At 41.3% G+C, this 13,069-nt stretch overlaps 1 protein-coding gene across 7 annotated transcripts in view; it reads left to right on the top strand.

The window, feature by feature from the left end:
- Nucleotides 1–12,148, top strand: part of MKLN1 (muskelin 1) — a 98,277-nt gene extending 86,129 nt beyond the window's left edge. For 6 of the 7 annotated variants that reach the window (XM_080393395.1, XM_080393396.1, XM_080393397.1 and 3 more), the window contains 3 exons: nucleotides 1,568–1,670; nucleotides 10,028–10,082; nucleotides 11,834–12,148. In XM_080393395.1, the coding sequence (XP_080249521.1) occupies nucleotides 1,568–1,670; nucleotides 10,028–10,082; nucleotides 11,834–11,955 (280 nt within the window). In that variant the 3' untranslated portion in view covers nucleotides 11,956–12,148. The remainder of the gene's footprint in view (nucleotides 1–1,567; nucleotides 1,671–10,027; nucleotides 10,083–11,833) is intronic. The other variant, XM_080393398.1, reaches the window with a different exon arrangement.
- Nucleotides 12,149–13,069: the final 921 nt, after the last annotated feature.

The following is a 13,069-nucleotide window of genomic DNA, read 5'->3' as shown; positions in this document are numbered from 1 at the left end:
TGGGATCCATATGAAGGAGTCAAACATGACCAGCCAGGCACTGGTATGATGGGTGCTTTGCTGGAGTTCATGTTCCTCTACGGGCTTGAGCTGAGCTGCTGTGGAGTCACTTGCCTGCCCATTATCTGCACTCTCTCAAGCTCTAAGTACCAGAACAGGTACTTGGCTTGCATACGAAGCAAATCTACTGCATCAGCTGGAGTACTTTTTGGCCAATTAACTTGTTTAGTACCAGTCAGCCATAGTGGAGCCAAGCTGGCCAGGCGTAGAAGAGTAAGGTGTCAATGGTTCCACTTATTTAAGGTACTTAGCTCTCTGGAGCATGGCAGTATCAGCTAAGATGATCTCTGTGGATGTTTGGAAGAAATCATGCTTAATTACCAGAATGTCATGTACATCCAGTAACAGACGTAGTCTTTGTGCTTCGTGCACTGGCTGAATGACTTGCATCTTTAGACAGTTTCAAAAGTTGTACTACAGATATCCACTACAGCATAAATAGCCAAGTAGATGACCCAAATAAAAAAAGTAACAATATCATTCAGTCTATTCAGTGTGACTTCTTTGTTTGACAGGCTATACCCTGTTAAAGGTAACTGAAATATATTATGAATAAAATAACCTTGTGTTCCTGCAAAGCAGTTAAGTAACTGAGAACATGGTTTTTAGGATCCTAATCTCTGGAATCCAGAATTGTCTGCGTTGTTTTCCTCTGAAGGCTTAATACTGTGTATTGGTGATTCAGAAGATGACAGAGTGTGGTACTGCATTCAGTGGATAGGTGACAGAAGAAAAAAGATAAAGAATTTTAAACCTCATCCCTTTCTAGGCTTCTCCACCCAGCTTGGTGCTGCAGGGAAGTAGCTGTGCTCACTGAGGATGCTGAGCCCAGAATAATTTTCTGAGGGCTATGTTAACTGCTTTAGAGAATTCACAGAAATTACAGTTTCTGCTCATTAAAAGAAAATGAGAAGATAATAGTCGTGGTGCACAGGATTTTTATGTAAGTGTGCTCTTTCCAAAGGTGGAATATTAAGGCTCAGTATTCATTGAACCGTTGGGTTTTCATGCCCATTGTCCCTTTTTCTGTTGTCGGGCAGAAGCAGAGAGTGTTCTTCATCCCTGTGCTTTCAGTTATGCTTCTGCACAGTCAGGAATGTAAATATCCCTGGGACTGAAGCGCTCAAGGCTTGCCTGTGTCTGAACTGTGATCCTCCCATGAGGTGCTACTCATACCTTACTTTATTTGTGGAAAACAAACTATTAAATGTTTTATATTGGTGTATTAAGAAGTTGCTGTACGTATACTTTTGAATATTCCTAGTAAGAGTGTAATACTTTGCCCTTGTAGCTCCCTTAGACCCCTCAAAAAAACTTCTTCCATGTTTCAGTCTGGCTTGAAAGTGTGTACTCCAGAAAATACGAGGCTGAGCTGCCATCAGCGCTGCTTTATTTGGAAGTGCTAGGCTGAAGGTTTTGTTAGATGGGTTTTGCTCTTTGTAGAAATAGTGGTACTTCACACCAAAGAAAATGGCTGTGCTCAAGTTTTCTGTGTCTCCTTTTGCAGGTTTGAAGAAAAAGCTCAGACTGACCCTCTTAGTGCACTGAAGTACCTGCAGAATGATTTGTATGTAACTGTGGATCACTCAGACCCCGAGGAGACAAAAGAGGTAAGGATGAATGGTCCTTGTCTTAGTTATAAAGAAATGTAAACTGTGTTCTCATGTGAAAGTTTTGAGCCTTGTAAACCATGCTTTTATTCAGTTTGAAAAAGCTCTACAGGTGCATGACACTTTGCTGTATCATGCATTTCTCACACTGAAGATCGTACTGCTTTAGAAACAGTCATTTTACAACTGCAGTTCCAGATAAAATAGCTGTTGTACCCATAATAGTGAAGACTAGGCCTTTGTTTTAAATCCAGCGTACTGGTGTGTATTTTGGGAGACTTAATTGAAATGTAAACTCTGAAATACCACGAGTCTGTAGTTGGTTGTGCGGTGGAAAGTGGATAGACTCTCACACTGCCTTTTGGCTTGGCAATATTAAATAGTTCAGGGGGAGAGAGGTTTTTCTCTAGATTTTAAGTATTTATGGAAATAAATTGTATACATACATTGCTTCCTTCCCTTAGAATCTTATTTCTTCTGCCTTTTGAATATTATGCAGTAGGTGTGTTCTTTTATTTGTTCCAGGAATTTGTTCCCATTTCCTGTTTCGATTTCATTACTGCAGTGTGCCATGCTTTACAGGAAGGATTAAAGAAATAGCAAAAAGTGTCAGATAAGGTGGTTGATTTGACTCTGCCATTAATTTCCACATGGAACTTGGGGCAGCCAGCTATATGTACAAATGTTCAGCTCCTGACAGGTTGATGAGGAAGAGGAGACGTCTTGTCTGGTTCTTACTCTGTGTTAATGACTTTGGAAGTGGTTTGACAGCTCCCTTTATAAAATTGTGATGGGAGAATGGGCACAGTTAGTCCGTGCTGAGTCTCTGGATTAAATCACTTAATCTGGTAGATTTAATTTATGATAAAGAAAAGATCATACAAAAACTAAAAGCTTTTGGAGGAGAATATGCTTCTTGCATATGTACGGTATAGAATTGTAGGGTTAGAGTTAAGAAACAAGTATTTACTCATATTGGGATCTTGAAACTGATCACATTTGTCATAAATTCTGCTTAGCTTTTATAAACACCTGATCCAATAACACATTTAAGTACTGTCCCTCTAAGTTCTCTTAGATGGTTTCTCACTTAAGCTGTTCCTTATTTCAAGTAGTTTCACATCCTTTCTAGTAATTTCTAGCATAGGAAAGACAACAGATAATCCTGCTTTTCTTCAGGTTGAAAAGGGGTTGGTTTCCTCCCCCTACCCCGACCATGAAGCATGCTTTAGCGGGCTCAGCCCAATTATGCCCCATCTTTCCAGTGTGGTAGAACTTTCCTCTTCCTATTTGAACCTGTAATAACCTATAATATACAGTGACCACTTTCATGCTCTCTTCTCCCTCCCACCCACTCTCCTGTGTTCTCTGATATCCCATTTTGTCCATGTCATATCTGCATGCTGGTAGCCCCATCATTCCTGTGAAGGCCGTGTGTCTCTTCGACCAGTTAATCCTGAAGAGGTCTTGCATCTCATGGCTGGCTGTGCCGCCTTTTTACCTGAACAGAAAATGTTTGTAGTGTGATCAGCAAGCTCCTCTACTTCCAGTTCATGCTGTCTGCTGTCACCAGCAGACCAAAGAAACTGCCATAAAGGCTGTGCGTTGTGCACATCTGGCACAGGAAATCCTTTAATATTATTCTATATTTGATTTTCCTGGTTCAGTGTGTAGTATTTAACTTGTCCATCTTTTAAGAATGAAGAATTTTCCTGACTGCATTGGCTCCTCTGAGATTTTGATGAAAAGTAGTAGCTTTGTCATACAAAGTAGAAATAGAATAAAATGTTTTTTTAAAAAAGTTTTCCCTTTTTATAGAGCATGCTAATGCTCTGCACTTCAATGGTCTACTGCATGAGCTTAGGTAGCTCAGTCCAGCTGAGCCAAATACACTGGCAGTCCTTTCTCTGCAGGCCTAACGACTGATCCAAACAAAATTCAATAGCTCCTCTCCATCAGATCAGCACATACCATTCAGCAGAATTAAAGCTCCTGTTTCAGTGGCCTCCTAAAATCATTTAACAATTTCTGGGAGGCTTTTTTGTTTGGGTTTTTATTTTGTTGTTTTAATTGTGCTGGTGAAAAAGCTTTAACTTCCAAGGCTTTTTACACTGAAACAGGTCATAGAATGGTTTGGGTTGGAAGGAACCTTAAAGATCACCCAGTTCCAACCCTGCTGCCACAGGCAGGGACACCTTCCGCTAGCTCAGGTTGCTCCAAGCCCCGTCTAGCCTGGCCTTGAACATTTCCTGGGATGGTGCATCCACAACTTCTCCAGGCAACCTGTGCCTCACCACCATCACAATAAAGAATTTCTTCCTTATATCTAACCTAAATCTATTCTCTTTCCATTTAAAGCCATTACCCCTTGTCCTATCACTGTATGCCCTTGTAAAAAGTCCCCTGTAACAAGATCTTCTGGGGATATGGCAGAACGCCAGCTGCTGCACTGGTACTGACTGGGTGTATTTCCAGTTGACGTCAATTTACCTTCCGGTTATCACATTGAGTTGGCTTTTTGCTCTGGCATTACATCTTCAAATAGCTCTTGTGCTTTCCAAAGGACTGACGCAGGCTTTTTGGATTCCGTATCAAATTTCAAGCACCAGTTCGATTGTATATCTCAGCCCAGACACCTACATACTCTGTCGTTATTTGTAGTTGAGATCGTCTTAATATCAAAGGCTATATATCTGATCGGCTTGCTTTTTGCTGGGTACAGCCCTTCGTGTTGGAAGGCTTCTTAGTGGGGCAAATGTTAAGTGAATCAGTTTCTGCCGGTTCTTTCCCCTCTCTGTAGGGCAACTGTGAAATTTGGGAAGGACCAAGCTGAGTAGGTTTATCCCCAACTTTGTGCTGTGGTTCTCTTGGAGACTGGTCCATATGGTTTCATGTTTTATGGACTGAGATATGAGTAGTGTTATATAATGTTACAAGCAGAATTTTGCATTGAGGTAAGGCTTACTTGCTTTATGATGGAAGTAATTTCTTCTAATTTAGTTAAGCAAGTCTCTTCAGCTGTTTTGAGTTGGATGCCAAGGAAAATAAACAGGCTGTTCTGAAACTTGCTTTGGCATTAGTAACCCATTTTGTTTAAAGTAGCATGAATGATTGATAGTAGGAGCATACTCCCAGATTTTTGTTCCTTTGTTGTGAATTTTAGGGATGTTAATACGGTTACAGTTTTATTTCCTTTTTTATTATTCTAAAGTAAAGTAGATGCCTGCAAGTACTAAGTGTGGCATGGGTGCTTGTTTTAGTAGCCACAGGCTGTATGTCAGCTCTGTCTCTGCTGATGCCCACAAATGCAGATACAGTTCTCTTCAACTGTGATTCTGCTTGAAATTGCTTAAACCTCTTGGTTAGTTCAGTGTTTTCCCATTCATTCATCTTTTCTTACTGGCTTAATAGCTCTGATACTGTATGTAAAGGAGTGTAGATCCTTCCATGTTAGAGCTCATGGAAGTTTGTCTGTGTATTCTAGTTCATGAAGAGATTAAAGTTGTATAAAAGACTGTCATTTCTTGGTGTAAAAATTTCTGGTGGCATGGGTGGTGTTCTATTTCATACACACACGGATGTGCGTTTGTTGGTAGTTTACAGCTAGAGGCTTTTCAAGATAAAAGGATGGTCAAAATAGAAAATCAAAATGAATTCCAAGTTTTGTACTTACGTCAAGGAAAAAACAGGTGCCATTAAAGCACAAAAACGTCAGTAGGTCGCATAAAAGGCTAAAGGTGGTGTTCCTTGAATGTTGGAGTGATCATACCCAAACCTTGCCGCTGCTTAGTGGGCTATAGAAGAAACCAAGATGATACAAAAAATGGCCAGTGCTGCCCAAGTAAAGGAGGGTAAGATTCATTCAGAGAGAGATTCAACTACTGGTGAAGCTCAGTTCCATGATTGCTATAAAACAGATCCAAAGTGCAAGTAAAACTTGCAGTATGTTTTTCTTGGAGCACAGTAGGAGAAAGAGCGAGGACCTGGAGGCCAATTTGAGGCCTGACTAGCTTGTAGACTGAGGCTGGAGGCCCTTGTTCAAGGCTGCTTCATACTTTCCATTCTTAAGACCTTGTCTTTAATAAATTTGCCAGATAAAGTCAGCGGGGCCCAGAAGTATTGTTTGAGTCTGCATGTTAGACTGATATTTCTGGGAAAATTGAGGCCCAAATGGGGAAAAATAGTTCTAGGAAGGAGCTAAGAAAAGCATGCTTCTCTTCTTCATGTCCTGCTGTGATTCTTTGTAAAGCCTCAGAGTCTGCGTGCTGCAGGAACAGAGGCTTTGGAGCCAAGGAGCTACAAAAACAGTGTTCAGCCTTCCCAACTTCGGCTAGTGACAGCTCTGTCCTCAAAGAATTTGAGTCTACGCTACGAACCACTGTCCCAACAGAACTGGTCGAAGCTGTGAAACTCTTTATTATGCTGTGACCTGAGCACTTGCCATACAGACATCAATCAATTCTGTCCTTATCAATCAGACATTATGAATCAGTTCAGATTCATACAACCTGCTGGGTTATCCCAAACAAGAGTTACTCATTCCCCCTTAGTGTTAACATTTTCATTTGCGCAAAAATCAGAGGAGTGCAGCAGCAAATACGCTAAAACTTGCATGCGTTGCCACGTGGCAGAACTGCTTTTTTGCTGTAGGTAGAAAACTAGATGAAGTCCACACAACTGATAGAAAAATGTTGGAAGCATGAAAGTCCTAAGTTGGAAAATACCAGAATTAATATTACCCATGTAGTCTTAATTTGGCCTCTTTCCAAATGTGGTTGATTATATTAGTTAACCTTGTATTAGTTAGCCAGATATATAACTAATGGATCAGATATATGACAAATATAGCCTTAGATTAACTAACCAGACATATTTATCTCTAAGGAATCCTTACCTCAGTTCAGAAGGTGAGTTGGATCTCTGAGAGAAAAGTTAATTGTGTAGCGAAGGGAACTATGGAGGCTGAATTTGGAATGGATGAAGCCAGTGAGCCAGAGGGATTGTTAAAAGAAAATGGGTGGTGGTGTGATTAAAGCAGTTGGATGCTTCTGCTGGATAATTGAATTCTGGTCTTGCCCCTGTAGCAGGGTTGCTATGTGAAGTTAAGCAAATGTTTTTTCCTAGATGATCATTAATTGGGTGTCTCATTCTGATACCTGATGGAGGGATTTGACATGTGGTTTGCTTGAGGGCTTTGCTCTTCTGGTTGCAAGTGAATTCAGAAGCTGTTGCATAATGCTATGCATTTTAGAAAATCAGATTCTGGCAGTTTCAACTAGGGGACCCAAAATTAGTCAGAATTTGAACTTCCGTCTGTTACGATAACAAGTAATACTATAGAAAAATGGATGAAGAAGTTAATTCCTTCTGTAGATCAGAGTTTGAACTTGCGGAAGAAAATACCACATTGGATATATGCTGTGAGTGGTGTGTAGGAGACCTGGTATTGTAAGTGGTAACAGTTGGCTGGGAAAAAGTAGGGTTCCTTTGGGAGGACATCAGAGAGTTAGCTGGCATTGTAATGCAAATGCAGAGTGAAACAGCTTAGCCTCAGTGCTGTCCATAACTGTTGTTCTTAACTTAGGTGCTTGACTACTCTGTCAGAAGGTGCTTTCTAAAAGTGAATTGATACACAAAATACAATTTCAAAACAAATAAACAATGAACCTCAAGGTTGACTGAAGTGCAGCAGCATCAGTGAAGTGGAGACAAGATACACTTTCCTCACAAAGCTGGAAAAAAAACTTGTAGCCATGAAAAATCCATCACGCCTCACGCAGATGAGGCTGGAATACTTGGCAGAGGGTCTTTTCAACGGATTTTTGGTCTCAGTTCAGCAAGTCAGCTAGCTGGATCCTGCTTATATAGTCTCTTAGCTGGGCATCCTGAAACCCAGCCTTAAGCATGGCTTGCTTTCTGTCTGCAGCAGGATGGCTGCTGGCGTTGCTGGGGGACACAAGGGAACCCCTTGAAGCATGTGGCATCTGCTTTGTCCCAGTGTAGCTGGCTTCATGTGCTACCAGGCAGTTGGCAGCAGGCCCGTAAGGCAATTGTGTGGGAGGGAAAGATGGCCAGGACATGGCATTTGCTTTCAAAAGTAGCACAGATTTAGCCACCGGTTTTGTTGGAACTTTTGGAGTTATTTATGCTGGGCATCTGTTTAAGTACGTTGCTGATTTGGAGCCAAGCAACTCTTGCAAGTTACGCTAGCAGTGAAATACACATGTAGCGTTGCATTCCCTTTTGATTTCATATAACCGGACCTTGCACTCAAGAGGGTACTTAATGAACCTCTTCCCACTGTTCTGCAGTTTGTCAATCCTGTATCTCTCTAACCTGTTCTTAAATATCTCCAGTGCTAGCTTCATGTGATAGCTTCCCCAAAAGACGCAAACTTACTCCAGCACACTACTTACATTTCTATTTTAGACTTTTATTTTCTTGATGTCATGTTGAAACTGATCTTGCTGAAGTGTTTTTGTGGCTTCTTGCACATAGTTGTAGATTTATTTTTTTGAAGTGGCCTTCTGAATTTATGGTTTACTGTATTTTCCTCCTTGGCCGTCCTTCTGTGGAGGCTTTGCAAACCTGACTCCTTTGAACTATCTATAAAGCTTGGTTTTCAGACCACTTATATATTTTTTTTTTCTTTCTAATGCTTTTCTCATATGTTGCTAATTGATATAGGGCATCCAAAAGTGATTGCCTTATTGTGGATGAGACTTACGAGCCTTGATAACAGCAGAACTACTTGATTTATTTTAAGATCCTATTACTCTTCATGCACTTTCTGTGCAGTTGTCATTTTTTTCAATAGGATGATATTGATCTATTGAGTCCTAAATCTGTTTTCACAGAGCCTATGCACCCCAACCTGTTTTGTATAGCTGATTTTTCCTGTTTATGTTGATTTGCACTTGGTCCTAGCGGATTGCACTTTGATCCATCATTGTAAGCTGCATGAAATGGCAAAACAGTCTGACGCCTGTCTGCTATATGCTGGCAGTCTGTCTGAGCATGGCATAGGGTCTGTGGACTCGGTGACCATGTCCTGTTCTGTCAAGCAGGTTATCACTAAAAACGCAGAATGATGCTGAGCCTGGGGCACAGATGAATCACTTCTGATTCTTGGCTTCATTTTGATGTCAAACCATTGATAGCTACCCACAGTAAAGTTATTTGACCTATTTGCCATTCCCTGTTAGCTTAGTCTAGGCAATGCCTTGATAATTTGCCTTAAATATCACGTAGAAGCATCAGAAGTTCTATGAAAGTCAAAATGGGCAACATCTATTGCCAAGTCCCATCCATAGGGTGTACTGCCTTGTAAAAGAAATCAGATTGATGTGATACGACTTGTTATTGCCAAATCAATGTTAGCTGCTACTCGCCACCTTCACTCCTAGATGCCTGCAAATTGTCTGCTCTCTGTTTTTTCTTGAAATTGAAACTAAACTGATGGATATGGAATTCCTGGCTGTTCTCCAGAATCCCACTTCTTCTTTGAATGTACGTGTTTCTCTTCTGATTCCCCCTGACCACCTTCTTTCCTTCTGGGCTGTGTGCTGTAAAGATGCACAGACAGGATACAAAAGATTACCAGCCTTTAAGGGATCAGCTAATTCTTTAAGGAAACATGACAAAGCACAAAGCTTTGCTGCTACCTGGGTAACTGAAAACAGCAGCTGAGGGCAGAGGAAGATACTGTGTGCATTGTCTATCAGTAGATATTAAGAGAGAGTAAAACCGTGAATGTGTTACTTGGGAACATCTGAATCATGAGTAAAAATGTTTTAAGCAAAGAATGTTTTTTAGGTAGAAAGACATTGCCTTAAATTTGGTGATACGAGCTTCTCCGGCAGTTCAGAACAGTTGTTGCCATTTAAAGCTTTCTCTGTTGTTCAAGAAGTTCATTCTGTGCTCTAGCAGTTACCCTGTTTTCGTGCCATTTAATCCTTGCTCATAGAGACTGTACCACATTCATCCCTGGGAGCGCTGTTGTGTGGAAGAGGCTCTACCTTACTTCTGCACTGTGATATCTGCCAGGGAGGCAAAAAAGTATATATAAAAAACCGAAGTTTTAGGGCTCTCAGTCAAGTACCTTTCATTGCATCAACGCTGCTTTAATTCTAGGAAAAACCATCCAACTTGCTCTGCCAAGGTGACAAATTATATTGCTCATATGAAAGTGTCTGCTGCTGTTATTCCTGTGTATGGCACAGTAGTTCTAAGGACTGGGCAAACAAAACCCAGCAACTGTAAAGCCACTTGTATTTCTATTAATCTTTCAGGTTTTTTCCTGTGTAGGTAATAACTATTTTATTTCTTTCTTTGTCCCTCCACTACCTTTTCTGCAGTTTCAGCTCCTTGCTTCAGCGTTATTTAAGTCTGGCTCAGATTTCACCACTCTTGGTGAGTATTGTGTATCAGAAGAATTCTATTATCTACGTTCCCTCCAGTAGTTACTGTTAGTTTCTGCTGGGTTTTATATCAAATTTTATAGTTCATATGAATGTTCTAGGCCCTTTTTGGTTTGAATATGTGAAGTGCATTTATGTAGACATTTGAGAAATTATTTGTAATGACCAGTGTCCAATGCCTCAAGTCCATATTTAAAACATCTGTCACCAGTGGTTTTAAACCCATGCCTCCTGGGATCATTTTGTGTCTCTTATTACATCTGATGCTTCACTGTTACCCAAATAAACAGAAGCTTTGGTCGGAATAAAGCATATCCTGTCATGTCACTTTGGAATCTCACAGCATGGCTACAGCTCTGTTTGCTGTGATAACTGCAGTTCCTGGAGTAGTTTGGTTCGCTCTGTTCTTTGCAAAACTAGTTCTTTGGGCAGAATGTCAAGAGCAAAGAAAACAGTGGCGTGTAGGGCTGGAAACCGGAGGTCTGAGCCAAAACTATAATTTGCTTCACTATTCTAGCCGGTTAACTCTTCTAAACAGTCGAGAGAGTAGTTCTGGGCAAGCTATAGGAAGGCTATAGGCATAACTTACATTCTTGTAATGATGTGTTGTCCTCACATTACCGAGCTTTTGCTTGGAGCATGAATGACTTCAGTTTTTGGATGCATTAACTCCCAATCTAAGAAATTGAGGGAAGGAAAAAACCTACTGCACTATCTGCCCTGCTGGCTGAAGAAGCTTTTGCTGGGATTGTGTGGTTTGGAAGACGTTACCTAGTTGATGCCATTAGATGAATTTTTTAAAGGAAGGAAGCCAAGTTATCAGAAAGAAGCCACCCCCCACCCCCACCCCCAGTTTTGAGTGTTCTAAAAGATGACTTGGGTCTTGACACAATACTTTATTCAGAGGTTGGCTTTAGAGTTAAGAGGATACGTACACTAAATGATGCTTCTAAAATAAATATAAAAACCAAGCCCTCCTTGATTTGATTAACTTGGTTGACTTTGATTAACTGAAGAGTGACTTCACTGAATTAAAAAGCATTCCTTTGAGATACCAGTGATTGAAGTAATACAAAGCAGAAGAAACTGTTGTATGTACGCACTATTGTTCTTGCTGCTGATGGTTTGAGGATTTGGATAAACAATGTTTCTGCCACAGACTAAACCCTCCCCTGTTGGGAGGCAGCACTTCGCAAAACTAGTTTGCAAAGCACCCGTGTACCATGGTGCAGCCTGGGTCCTCGGTGCAAGTCGGGTGGTTAAATGCCAACTCTCACTTGGGACTTCTACCATCATCAGAGCTTGTCTCAAGAAAAACTGGAAACAATACAAGTACCAGATCTGGTTAAGAGAGTAGTGAGGATAATGAGGAAAGCCTGAGGACAGGAGAAATGAGGCACCAAATAAAAATAGCTGCACAGATTTTGTTTTCTGGGACATCGGAGCAGTCCCCTGAGGACTCTTGCTTCCCCCACTTTTTCAGGACTGTCAATGAGCTTGACAGCCATTTGCTTTTTACTTTTTATGGCATTTGATTGCGGTGTTGGCTTGGGCTGACGTGATCTCTGTGTGTATAAGCACATAGTAGCGGGATGGAGAGCTGGCAGCCTTGTTAGGTTGTCGAGGCAGAAGCAGCAAACAGTTAACAGCTGTCCAAAATGGACAACTGGCGTATTCCTCAGCTAAACTGAGTGTGTGAAGAAGTGAACACTGACTTGCTTTCCTCTATTCTTTCTTCCCCAGGATTTTCAGATGTCGACCACACGTATGCGCAGAGAACTCAGCTGTTTGATACGCTAGTTAACTTCTTTCCAGACAACATGACCCCTCCTAAAGGCAACCTGGTGGACCTCATCACGCTGTAACAGAGCAATCACTGGACATGTGCAAGAGGGGAAAAGCATCCATTTTCAGTATTTTAATTTTTTTACTGCATTGATTGACTGCTGGGATGAAGTAATATAGTAACCCCTAGGTGTTTGAAAGGGGTTTTATACTTGTACGGTGAATCCCTGAAGCTTTTCCCTTGGAGTAGGTTAATAAAATGTAACTGACATACTTCCGACTAAATATATATATTTTTTCTGACTTTGGATTTTGAGTTAGCAAATGTAAGATGAAAAGGTGGGGGGAAAGAAAAAAAAATAAAACCCAATCATGCAGTGATCGTTTTTGCCTGTAGGAGAAAATTGAGATTTGTGGGTTGTCTGGAATTAAAGATGTGATGGGTTTTATTTTGGGTTTCATAGGAAAGCAGGGGGGAGGTTGTTCTTTGCTCACTTGTAGCTGGTCATGATATATTGCTTTATCTTACAACTCCATCCTCAGCAGCTGAATAACTTGGCAATGGGACGCTGGCACGTGTTGAGGTAATAGTAATGTATGTGTCCTGAATCTTGTAATCGCAGCGTGTCATGTGAAGGGGAGCACACGTTACAAATTATCTGTCCCCTTGTCCCAGAGTCGGGCTGACAGGAGTGTCTGATTGCATCCAATACCCAATCTAAACCTGAATGTACCTACATGCCTATCTTCTGTCCTCTGGAGCCTTCCACTTAAACCTGACAGGCAAGTGGGAACCTCAGAGAAACCACTGGAAAAAGGGAGTGCAGTTGTCATCTGCACAGGCCCCTTTTCAGGGATTGTTTGGTTTTTGCTGCTGGGCTCTTCCCATGAGAAACGGTGCAGGCCCTCGCAGAGCACAGCAGAACTGGGTCTTCCACCACATGCACATCCAACCTCTGCAACCTGACTCTGGGTTGGGTGTAGGATTTCTGAAGCAGATTGTCTTCGTTTACATGCACCTATGCTTCTGTGTGTGTGTTCGTCAATGTGTAAATGTAAAGAGGATTGCTGCAAACAGCTTGTCTCCTTCCTACGTAGTGCAGCTCATTCACCTTCAAATGCATTTTAGACGTAGATCTGAATGTGAGGGAGGCCTTTTTAGCATAAAGCTCTTTGAAAGCAAGCTGATGCATA

This window comes from Falco punctatus (genome assembly GCF_963210335.1).
Source record: "Falco punctatus genome assembly, chromosome: 6".
Classification (NCBI taxonomy): Eukaryota; Metazoa; Chordata; class Aves; order Falconiformes; family Falconidae; genus Falco; species Falco punctatus.
Note: the sequence above shows the minus strand (reverse complement) of the source record. Positions and strands in the feature narration are given on the sequence as shown.